The sequence below is a fragment of the Macroventuria anomochaeta genome (assembly GCF_010093625.1).
Source record: "Macroventuria anomochaeta strain CBS 525.71 unplaced genomic scaffold BU25scaffold_27, whole genome shotgun sequence".
Classification (NCBI taxonomy): Eukaryota; Fungi; Ascomycota; class Dothideomycetes; order Pleosporales; family Didymellaceae; genus Macroventuria; species Macroventuria anomochaeta.
Window position 1 is genome coordinate 306,735 of NW_022985388.1, and position 11,946 is coordinate 318,680.

At 53.9% G+C, this 11,946-nt stretch overlaps 2 protein-coding genes across 2 annotated transcripts; both read left to right on the forward strand.

Annotated features, from left to right (window-relative positions):
* Positions 1–2,030: 2,030 nt before the first annotated feature.
* BU25DRAFT_123480 (uncharacterized protein) lies at positions 2,031–6,086 on the forward strand. Its single transcript, XM_033700455.1, has 4 exons — positions 2,031–3,142; positions 3,190–4,991; positions 5,046–5,556; positions 5,610–6,086. Exons 1-4 carry the CDS (start codon positions 2,304–2,306, stop codon positions 5,821–5,823), a joined length of 3,366 nt encoding a protein of 1,121 aa, XP_033559337.1. The 5' UTR covers positions 2,031–2,303; the 3' UTR covers positions 5,824–6,086.
* Positions 6,087–11,336: 5,250 nt separating this feature from the next.
* On the forward strand, positions 11,337–11,883 carry BU25DRAFT_460617 (uncharacterized protein; the record flags this gene model as incomplete). Its single annotated transcript, XM_033710371.1, has 2 exons — positions 11,337–11,354; positions 11,425–11,883. 2 exons carry the CDS (start codon positions 11,337–11,339, stop codon positions 11,881–11,883), a joined length of 477 nt encoding a protein of 158 aa, XP_033559338.1.
* Between the last annotated feature and the right edge of the window lie 63 nt (positions 11,884–11,946).

An 11,946-nucleotide genomic window follows, 5' to 3' on the forward strand; every position in this document is an offset into this window, starting at 1 on the left:
CCCTGACAAATGTCAACTGTCGCCTCAGCGCCTCAGCGCCTCGTGGTGTTGCGATCCACGTGGGCTCGCCACGGTCTCCATCATCGTGAGGCAAGGGACGGGGATCCTTCTGTTAGGATGCCCTTCCAGAGCAATTTCGGTCGTCCGAAAACATCTTCAGGGAATCTGAATCGCAGTGTTTCGAAGCAGACCGCAACTTGTCATGCTTCCGGTCACAGATGATGTTCGGCAAAAAGCGGCTTGAACCAACATTCGGGCCGCTTGCCTCTTCAGTGAACGTGATGGCAGCTGACCTTCTCATCACCGGCACTTGAGCAACCTACTAAGCCTCAACCCCATCTCGGTTCCTGTCATGCATTGTTGGCGTGTACACGTCGAGGGAGCTCCAATTCTGGAAACAACGTCCCGGTCAACGGATCCATCAGAACAATGCGATTTCTGCTCGACTCGCGGTTGTTCCTGGATCCTGACGCCATTCTGGCGGTCGCGAGGTGGGGCGCGCTAATCGTAAAGTGGATATTGAGGTCTTGAAACTAGCGAAGTGGGCGGCGCCTCTCCGAACCTGCCCTCTCCAGACTCGTGGAAGCCAAGTGCTCCTCACGAGGTTGACAGGCAGCTCATGGACAGATGAATGGACGGACGAAAGTCCGCCAGACGCTGGAGCCCAATGTCGCAGATCTCGAGCAGCATATACGAATGATCTGGGTATCTGATAACTATAATCTGATAACTCGCGGATACTCGGAACAAACCGACTTATCACATTTGCGAGCGCAACGGCCGTGAAAGGCGGTGTCGTGCCATGATGAGCACCATTGATTGCATGCCCCTGTACGAGCAAAACCGGACAACGACTAAGTTTCGACGCTCGGAGGCCCTGACCAGCCACCTGCAGCGCATCACTTCCACGAGACCTTCTCGAAAACCGCGATGTCGCAGCTCAGTGGAGGAGCTAGGTATCGCTAGGGACCGTAGTCAAATTCCAGGGCGTGCCGAGAGAGCTCGGATCGTCTCACTCATCTCTGTGCAATTGGCCGCGGCCGTGCAAATTATCGGGCAAATATATGAGCGATTTGCTGCTGGCTGCTCTTGTCGCTGAGTGAGGGAGGTGTGTCGCGCGGAGAAGCGCGCATGCCGCAGCACAGCAAGGCCAGCAGCCGATGCTACCAGGGCCGGTAGTGCTGGTGTTGCAAGTCACGTTGCTCAGTTGGCATTACTGCAGCATTGGCATCAAGTTGTCAACCCAATGCGGACAGCAGCAATCGGCCAGACGACTGGGTGCTGGGTCGGCTGCGGGAGGGACGTTTGCTGTCTGCAACGGCGCCTCTGAAGGATTCAAAGACAGACGAGGGCATCGCCGTGTGCACTGCAAAGGCTCCTCTGTCATCTCAAGATGGCATCTCGCACGGCGCGCAGGCGGGCACGCAACCATGGCTTGATCCCAGGGGCCTGGGTTGAGTCTTGATGGCTGCGAAGCATCTTTCGCACAAGCGAGCTGCATGTTGTAGCATGGCTGTCGCTGAATCGTGTTCGGCGCTCACTACTCGCCCTTGTGTCACTCAAATCAGATTTCTCTACCCGGCCAGACCTCTCCCCTCTCTATCAAACTCCATCGGCATGTGTTGACGACGCGGCATCGCCCATCACCCTCCCTTTCCACCCCCCTCGTGCCCAAGGCCGCGCCAGGAGACTTCCCGCGCGCCGCCTCGTTTGGCCTGCTTTGTCTAGCTTTTCTTCCCACCTAGTCTGCGACTAGCAGCGCCCCCATCCGGTGCCCACTGCTCGTTGCGCTCCCCGGCCACTTCGTTCGCACGGCCCGTCTTAGCTTGTAGCGCCACTCTCGCCAACCAGCAACAAACGTCAACGCATAGACTGTCCGCGACTCACCAGCACTGGCCCTTTTCCTGCTTCGGATAGTTGCCTCCGGGTCCATGGTAAGAAGGCCTCGCTCAAGGCTGGGTTTTCCTCGCGCGGCTTGAGCCAAAGCTCCCGTCCTGCATCGCACTCTGGCCTCCGAGCACCTGCCCTGCGACGCTCTCTAAACTCTTCTCTTATCCTCCCAGCCGATGACGCGGATTGGCCTGTAATCCGCACATCTCCTCCAGCCAGTCATCTTCTGAGGCACTGGTGAATTGGTCTCTTCGTGTCCCTGCGACTGCCGAGCCCACGCTCTCCACCAGCTGCCCCCCGCCGACCCTGTTGGGCTGCTGCCGTTTGGACCTGGCGGGTTCCGTAGTCGTAGTCAGGTACTCTGTCATACATAGCCGCATGGCCTGAGCGAATCGCGTCTGGCATATGTAAGGATGGCTGATCCTGACGCGCCCGCCCAGAAGAGGCCCCGTTTGGACTCTGTCAATCCTCCTGTGTACAATCATAACGGCCACGGCTTCCCACCCCCTCCTCCGCCACCGCACGCCCAACCCACTCGCCAGTTATCCCATCCCACTCCGGCCCACGCTGCTCCCTCTCCCACCTCCCGCCACTATCCTACTCACGGCCTGTCCCATCCGTCCCATTCCTATCCTCCTCCAGGGCAAGGACCTCCACCCGGACCGCAACCCTCACCGTCACTGCCACCCTCTGATATACGCGCCTACTCGGACCCACGGACCATCCCTTCGCCCAGTCAACGCCCTCATGGCGCCGGTGGCCCTCCTCCGGTGAGCATCTCCCAGGACAACATCTCTACATACCGGGCGCCCCCCACTCCACAGTCCGCCACTGTGCCAGAGCCGCAGAGCACCAGATCCAGTATCAGTGTCGACGTCAAGCCTCAACCACCACCCATGGATCATGGCAGCCACCAGAGTCCATGGGGTATGAACCCTGAGCATCGCCCTAACGGTCATATGTCGAACGGCTACAACCACTCTATAAGCCCTACACATCACAACGGTGGACAGCCCTTCCACCCACCGCCTCCACCAGCTCCCCAGTATGATCAGGGTTCGTATGCGCCGAGCCCTTACATGGGCCAGTATGCAGGTGCAGCTGGCCAGCAAGTAAGGCGCAAACAGGTTCGCGCCACGCAGGCGTGCAACCACTGTCGAACACGCAAACAGAAGTGTGACGAAGCAAGGCCATGTCAGTTCTGCAGAGAGAACAACTTCGATTGCCAGTACAAGGATGTGCCGCCTCCAAAGTATGTGACAAACCCTCGGACAAACAGCAGTTACTGACACATCACAGACAAGATCGTAGCATGATGCAACTTCAGGAGAGCGTAAACGACATCGGCGAAGTACTGAAGAACCTTGTAGGAGAGTTCACCTCATGGAGGCAGAGCGTCGAGACCAGACTTCCCTTGGCCCAAACCCCGAACCAGATCTCGAACATTGCTTCACCAGAAGCAGGTTTCGCAGCACCCAACAGAGATCAGAACATCGCCAGGTTCCCCACACCAGCCCAAGGAAGGAATCAGATGCGCCGCATTAGCAACATGAAGACGGAGTCCCCCAGTATTCCACACTCACAGATGTCTCCTTCAGCGTCACAAGCATTGACTCCGATCAAGCAAGAGTCCATGTTTGCTCCGCCTCAGCAACCAGCAACACCGGCTGACAGCGTCAGAAGCGAGCACAGTGGTGCAACGGGACTACCACCCAAGGAGAAGAGCGGATTGCAGAGTGACCACACCACACCAGCACATAAGCTGTTCGAGGAGTGGCAGTCGATGGCGCTCTTCTGCCGGAACGTCGACTATATTGAGAAATTGATTGAAGGCGGCCATGATGTGTCAGAGTACCCAATGCTGCTCGAGCAAGACCGAGGCCTGCTTCGCGTTTGGGGGGTTGGTGAGGGCCAAGATCTCAACGATGGAGCCCAAGGACCAGGAAGCCCTGACAGTGGCGGCGATGCAGATGCCTCCTCTCCTGCACCTGGCAGGGAGGGCCTCTGGGGCTGTCCACCTGCAGATACCTCCAGTCCAGGAACAGTGCCTGGGGAGATTCCTAGCAGCCACCCTCGACAAGAAAACGACGGTGGACTTGGACCAGATGGTAGGCCTGACTTCCGCTCGCACGTTCTTTGGGAGTTGTATGACTCCTACATCGAAAACATCCACAAACTGCATCCCTTCATGAATGCCAGTAAGCTCAGAAGGATGATCAAGGAGTTCAGCGAGCAGTACAGTCCGGACATCAACATCAAACACACCGGATCACCAGCCGCCAACGCATTGGCGAACCACCAGCTTAGCCAGAGCCTGAAGCGGAAGCGATCTGGTAGTGCATATGGCGAGCCCTACTCTGCTAAGGGCGCAATCGAACGCTCCCTGCGTAATGCCCTCGTCCTCCTTGTCCTCGCGCTCGGCAAGGTCTGCGCTCATCACGACCCCTTACCTTCGCCTCAGAGTGACAAGATGTCGCACACAAACGGTGGCTGGGGTGTGCATGCCAACGGCAGTTTCAACAGCGACATATCCGATGACAATCGACCACGCAATGTCGACATCTTACCGGGTATGGGCTACTTCGCCTACGCAACTGACATCCTTGGAAACCAACAGGGCGGCAACACAGTGGCACATGCGCAGGCAATGATCCTAGCTGCACTCTACCTGAGTCAGTTTGCTCGTGTCCTGGAGAGCTGGAGCTGGATCAACAACGCTTGCCGTGTCGTCCTTGTCCTTATCAAGGCGGACTACCAGAAGCTCGACCGGAACTGGTGCCTGGAGAACAAGGCATCTCTGCCTCCGAAAGAGCGTTACAGGCTCAACCTGGTTATGTGCGTATACTGGACTTGTCTCCAGCTTGAGTCAGACATTCTGGCCGAGATGAGCACGCTGCCACCCAGCAGAATCTCAGATTTCCAAAGCGAGATCGCATACCCAGATGGCGTATACGAATCGGTACCCATCGAATCTGGAACTAGTGTTGAGGAGAAGATGTTTGCCGACCCACAGACACAGGAAGGATCTATGCTCATGTACTCGAGCCAGATCTGGCTTCGTGTCATACTAAACGAGGCGCATAACATGCTCTATGGCAGAAGTAAGTGGCACAATACACAATATATCCATTGGTTTTCGTATTGACGTTATCTAGATGCTCGCCGCAGCTTTGATACCCACAACATCAAAGAGGTCGCGCATCGTGCCACAGCGCATGTGCGTATCCTCGAGGACTGGAGACGAGTCCTGCCGCCTACGCTGGCCTGGAACGACGATGACCCACCGGCTACTGATATCAATGTTGCACGTTTACGTGCTAAGTACTATGGATCTATCTACGTGATCTTGCGCCCGTACTTGCGCATTGCGAATCACTTTATCGACTTCCCGCCCACAGGCGCAAGCACAGCACGGGCGTCTCACCACAACTCCCCTGCACCTACCTCTGGTTCTTCATCCAACAGGAACGTACATCTACTGGTGGATCTATCGGATGACCAGAGGAGCATCATCGGGGTCGCCGTAAAGTGCATCAACGCCGCAATCCAGAGTACGATTGCTTTCGACCGTGTTGGCGCTGCTCCCGACAGCAAGTACGTAAAGTTCGATGCCAGCGCCCGTACCCGACGACTGGTTGTCACCAACATCTTTGGCACCATGCATGCGTAAGTCAAAAATCAAACATGATGCAATTGTGCCCAACGCTAATAAAACCTAGTCAATTTGGCAACATGCTCGTCCTTGCAGCAGTCTTCAAGTCTCAACTTTGCAGGTACCTACCTAGGGATACACAGCTCACGAAGCAGAACCTCACCCTACTCATGGACCGAACGTGCAAAGTCCTTGGCGAAATTGCGCCAAACTCCCCAATCCTGGAGATGGATCTCAAGATCCTGCGCAACGTCCGGAAGCAACTGGACCTGTACCCATGATCACCGCAAACCATGCAATATGCCTTGAACGCAACTTCAATTTGTTTGGATATACCCCATTTGGGCGGAGAGGATTCCCGATAGCCGCCACAGCGTAGCACGCATTGTACACACTTTACCATTTTGCATTTGTCTTGGCGCAAGGCATCAGTCATTTGTTTCTCATTCAGGCATCGAGCACATACTCATTGGGCGGACTAGCGCTGAAGCTTTTGCGTATACCTCATACTTCAATCACCGACACGAGCGGACCCTGGGCGGATCTTTTTTTGCTTTTGCGCAGGATATTCACATCCCAGACTAGCTGGAAGCACGAGGGCACACTGACTGGACGGGATTGTTTAGAAACCTTGGAAGAGACGTCGTTGTCGTCAAAGGGAAATGCCGTTTGACCTCGGATTCGGGTTCCCTCTTGTTCTGCCTCGCGCACCTATACGATGTTAGCCCCCTCTTGGTCTCACTGCTAACGGCCGTTTCTCGGTGCATCTTTTGAATATACGTCTTGGATGACATAGATGGTTGGCTATGAACGCCGCAACCGTTGAGCAGCTCACGCATCTCACAGCTGATTTACTTAATAGAAGCGAAAATGTCAACCTTTGTTATTCGGAATTGAAAGAATTGCCCTGCTTCTTTGCCGCGCTATTAGCTGTTACTCCGTGTCAGCCAGATGCCACGATGCGTCGTGCGTACGAACCCTTAAACTACTTTAACATCCGCGCACACAGCTTACGCCGAGTTCAACTCCAACATTCGATACCGCTCTTGATCGCGGGGATTTCTACATACGGCATGGCCAATTCGTGCCGCAAAGTGCCGTAGCCACGTGCAGACCTTCGTCCAGCCAGCGTAAACTCAAATGCCACCATCTTCACCTTCATAAATTGACAGTAAGCTTCAATCAAGCACAAGCTACTGCGCAGATCACCCCCACTCTTATCGTCGAGGATAGCCATGCCGCTTTCTCAAACACTTCTGATCTTGATTATCAACGTCGCAGCCCAACCTTGGTCATCCAGAGGAGTAAAGTGCACCTGTATACGCCGCACGCTAGATCATCACTTGACGTTCGGCAAAAAGCCCCGTTCCTGGCGCGAAAGCCACTGCGTGTCTGGCCGGAACTAAGTCGAGCGAATCATTGGACGCGGTGTCGGTAGGGACCTTCCGACCCCAAGCACCTGATTGCTGCTTGCCTGAAAGCCTTGAACGTGACGTCTGTGGATTGCGGAGAGGGAAAGTATTGACGAGCAAGGCTGAAACAAAGACATTGTCAAATTGTTCCAGCGAATCACGAAATTGGCAGGCGTACTTTCAAGCGTTGAAATTGTGATACGGTGCTGGAGCTGCGGGATGCCGTGACGTTCTGTTAGCTGTGACACAGAGTTTACCACGTGATGAAAGGCACTCAAGCGCAGCAGAAGATTCCCGCTCTGCGTCGATCATTCAGTGCTCCGCCGTGAAAGGCAGAGAGCAGCGTATACGGAATTAAGACAGCGTATCGGACACGAACGCGTGCAGTATCCGGGCTTCTTTGTGACTTCTGGACCAACATTCGATAGTCTTCGTCTATCTTGAACAAAACAGCGGATAGTTCGAGCAACCATAACGTCTTGCTATAATACGAAGATTCGCCTGTCCTGGCCTGACTTCTCAACTGACTTCTGGGCTGACAGTCAAGTACGGAACGCTACTGCCTAACGTCGCGCAACCTAAAGCGCGGGTGCTGAACCCGTACCAAAGTTGCAACCTGACCTGCCGTCGCGGATTTGCGCAAACCACTGATGACGGCGAGAACTCCGCATTCTTGGAGTGTTGCTCCAGGCCCTCAGCCCACTTTAACCTCACGAAAAGGGAACAACTGCATGGCTGACGGGAGCTATCTTTTTCACAAACTACCAGAGCGAGCGATGATATTGGGTGGTAATTAGGTCAGGGTTCAAGCGATTACTGACGAGCATTGACGAGAGGCAGGCTGTTCTATGGTGACGGTTGACGATCCTGGAGGATTGCATTGGGAATAAAGATCCATGGCTCGCTTCATTCGCTGGAATCTGTTAACCACGTGGATTCTCGGTTGACCTTGGTCGGATCCGAAAAGAAACCTGTGATTGATAGCGAAGGAGCAACTAACTTTAACCTGGCAGACGCCAGATTCATGAGTACCCTGCCAAGCCCCAGCCTCACTTCGGCTTGACATTCACACTTTTGTTTAAGCCGACAACAACCATGCGCCTCCAACACCCCCGGGAAGTCCGGGAGCGATCAACATCAGAAAGCATGAACGGGCATCAGGCGCGCAAGCAGAGAGAGCAGGTGTTGTTTCAGCATTCCCTTTGAGTGCGGGGAGCGCTTGCCCGCCTCACTCCAACCCGCATCGCCCCCCATCTAGGATCTAGACACGCCTCGCGCCTCACAGCCTTACGCAGCTTATGGCCTTACGTAGCGCCATAAGCTGCGTAAGGCGCTGCGTGCAAGACGCAGACAATCACCTCAACGGAAACCCGACGGAAACTGTTGCCCAACCACCAACGGCTCTCGAAGTCGCTCACACCATCACACACAAAAGCAAAAACCCAATACGCACATCCCACACATCCAAATCCTTTATGCAGCGATGGAAATCCTTCCGGCGCGCACCTCCAATCCCGTTACAGAGCTGTTCCTTCCCTCACCGATCAGGAACGCAACGGTAGATGAAAACGTCGGCTAATGGGCCTTCCCGCTGCCTGGGCGCGTCACGATGTGTGGCTGAACGGTGTGACGATGGCGCGGCAGGCGCTTGGAAATTATGAGGCGCGGCAGGCGTTTGGAAATTATGAGGGTGTGTAGAATCCTGGGTGGGTTTTGAGATGGTGATAGTGAAGCTGGTGTGGGAGATATTATCTGGTGCTCGCTGCGATGGTCGCGACTCGGCTGTAAGTATGGATGAGAGTAGGCACGTGTGTCCGGAAACAACCCCTGTTCTCGGATCCAAAACAGGTCATGGAGATGGGGACGGGACGTTTTGCCGCCGATGCCATGAGCGTGTGAGACGGGTGTGAGGTAAGTCTTTCAAAGATGTATGAGCCAGGTCCTCGTATGTACAATGAACAGGGTGGACTTGCCGAGTTTGCCTGTATCTGTCAAGATCTCACGTTGAGGATCAAGATCTGTTATCTGGTGGTCAACGAGATGTTCATCTTAGATCTCACAACTAGGACCATATGCCAGCACTGGGTGCAAGGAATATACAAGGTCAAATCGATATTGACGACATGTTGAGGCAACTGGCGTGGTGCGAACTCGAGAGCGGAAACAAGGTAAAGTATTAGCACGAGAAGCTATGCCGTACCGTCTTCGTACGATTCTTGCAGCCTCAATTCACCATCATCTCTTCCTCATATTTCCGCTCCAAGTATACGTTTCGAGTCATGTGGTCAGGGTTCACCTTTGGACCATGTCCCTGCAAGTACACATCTCAACCTGGAATTTTCTCAATCTGTCACCCAGGTTCCACATCAGGACCATGTCCTGGTCCGACATTAATTATTCCGTCTGGTATCATCAAGCATCAGGCACGAGTCTAGCAAACTCATGCTTCTCGAAATGCTAACGTTCATGGCTGGCTTGATCCATTTCTTCGGACCTATCGCTTGTTGACAGCCGAACAGCTTGACCATGGCAGTGAAGCTGACATCACCACCGTGTACAGAGGTCAATGAACCCTCTCCGCTTTGTTGAGTTAGATCCGCAAATGCTGCCCGAGGCGTTCTTGAGGCCCCACTACCGCCGACAACGCCCAAGGCAAGGTCGCTTCACAAGCACGACACGACTGCGCAGCGCTTGTCACCTCATGGAGTGCATGAAAACGGTGCTTAGAGCAACGAATAGACCCGAGGATCTCGGGCAAATGAAAGATGCCGGGTACTTGCACGGGACACTGGTGTCTATGTTATGGTGCATCAGAGGAGCGGTCTTAGATACAAGGAGAACAGAAAGGAGCAATGGATGGAGGTGACTGGCCCGATTTATACCTTTGGGCTCTCCGCGTGTCAACAGCCGCAGAGCCTAATAAAGACTGCCCAGCGACACAGTTGACTCGGAAGCAGACGCCATGGTTATCTTGAGGCCGTCAAGTCCTCTTTGCAACTGCCATCAGGCCATTGAGTGGAGAGGGGCAGTAACGAGGCATGTTGCACCAGGAGAGCACACATCATTCACGGTATACAGCATTGTGATGGATCCAAATTCAACGTATCTTTGATCTGCACGCGACAAAGTTGCCTACGCATTTTACCCACCAGATTCTCCTCATAATGCTCGATGCCAACTTTCCATTGTCGACTCGGCACTGCATCACCACCTCCTTTATTGCTTGAGACATGAAGGCCATTTGACGCTACTGGATGCAACACTTACGGAGCTTTCTTTGCGGTAGGAAGACAGTTATAAGGGCAGTCAGTCGTTGGCCCACAACATTTCACTCCCCCAAGTGAGTAGAACAGAGGCGTAGGGCGTACATTCCCGTACACTGCCGAACATCCAGAGGTTCCAAGTGCAAGCTGGCCTGGGTCGATCTGGTATCTTTTGACACAAAGGTCAGACGAAAGCCCGATTTATCGTCATGGGTAGTGAACATCTACAGTTTGTCAAAGCAGTACAGGCGGTCTCAGTAGATGTACATGCTGAATCTATGGCTAAGGACCAGAACGGCCATAATGGGACGCAGGCATGTTGGGAAGTGACCACGACCACTCAGAGTCAACTACACATATTCGCTCCTACTCTCAAAGAGAGGTCGAATGTGTTCAGCTAGTGTCTCGGACATGTACAGCGTTTACACATAGTCTTCTTGGGTTGCTATGTGCACTTTAGGCTTTCTGCTGCGTACTCTCGACTGGTTTTAAGTGTCCTACTTTTCGTACCCAGCAATACTGGGCATACCTAGGTACCATGCCCCAATCATCATAAAAGCTACCTTTACGTCCGCATCTTCCCTTCAGTCACTGCATTTTGACAACAAGCTTCTTTCAGGAGAACTCTCACCGACCATGTATCCTTTCTATCGTCTCAACGTTCACACCGTATGAATTGTACTCTCGATATTCTCAGCGATAGCCTACGCTGGCAGCATGAACCCATCCGAAGACGACCCAGAGCCTGCTCCTTCCCCTGAACCATCACCTGGACCTAAGATACATACTTTCCCTGCTGACAATGGCGCGCGATACTCTTTGTATGACCAAGCAATCGCCAGATATAATTCGTCTTGTTCAGTCAGCTAACTGACCTAGGGGCGGCATCACTTTCGAACTGAAGTGTGACCAAGGCAAAAGTGCTGCTCGACTTCGTGACAGCCAAGCGGGATCTTAGACAGAATTTGCCGATCTGTGTGCTGCGGATCTACAGTGCAATCCTGCGATTGGAGGAGCTAGCAAGAACTGTGGACAGTTCAAGGAATACATTTCAACGTGAGTTGGGTTATCCCTCCTCAAAGAGAACACTCCTGCCGACACTGCATCGCCAGCATCCCAATGAAAGGAGTCAACACCGTACGTCTGCCAGAAATGACCCATGCTCAATGCGGGCTTAAAGAGGTCATTCACTGACGCATCAACCCAGTGGTTCCCCATCGAAAAACGCTCCTCTCCTTCCCCAGACCTCCACACACCCACCTGTCCCACATCCAACAACACCACCTACAGTACTTCCGACGGCACATTCTACCGCCTCTTCTGCAGCATCCACAGCATCTCCGCCAACCACCCTACCACGGACACAATCCGCACAACCCAAGCCGCAAGCTATGCAGAGTATATGGAAAAGTGCAGCGCCGAGCCAGGCTGTCTGAGTGTTGACTACGTCGCCCGCACTGGCACTGATCATACATTGAACACCTGCACGCTGTTCCGGACTGGAGGTGGCGATACACCGACGACGAGCTGCGGGACCAAGATGGTGGATATGGCGTACGCAATTGATCCGCCTGAGGAAGAGGTGCCGGATACGGCAGCGGTGGCATGTTCGAAAGAGTGTCCGTATGCTAATGGACAGATCGTGGGTCCTTCATCGTACGGGTGATTTAAGGTTAACATAACTGCAGTCCGATAGTCAGGCTGGGGAGCGCTTCCACATTGATTGCGG

Coding starts and splice junctions, on each gene's coding strand:
- BU25DRAFT_123480 (XM_033700455.1), top strand. CDS start 2,304: ATGGCTGATCCTGACGCGCCCGCCCAGAAGAGGCCCCGTTTGGACTCT. Junction 4,992..5,045: donor TAACATGCTCTATGGCAGAA/GTAAGTGGCACA, acceptor GACGTTATCTAG/ATGCTCGCCGCAGCTTTGAT. Junction 5,557..5,609: donor ATCTTTGGCACCATGCATGC/GTAAGTCAAAAA, acceptor AATAAAACCTAG/TCAATTTGGCAACATGCTCG.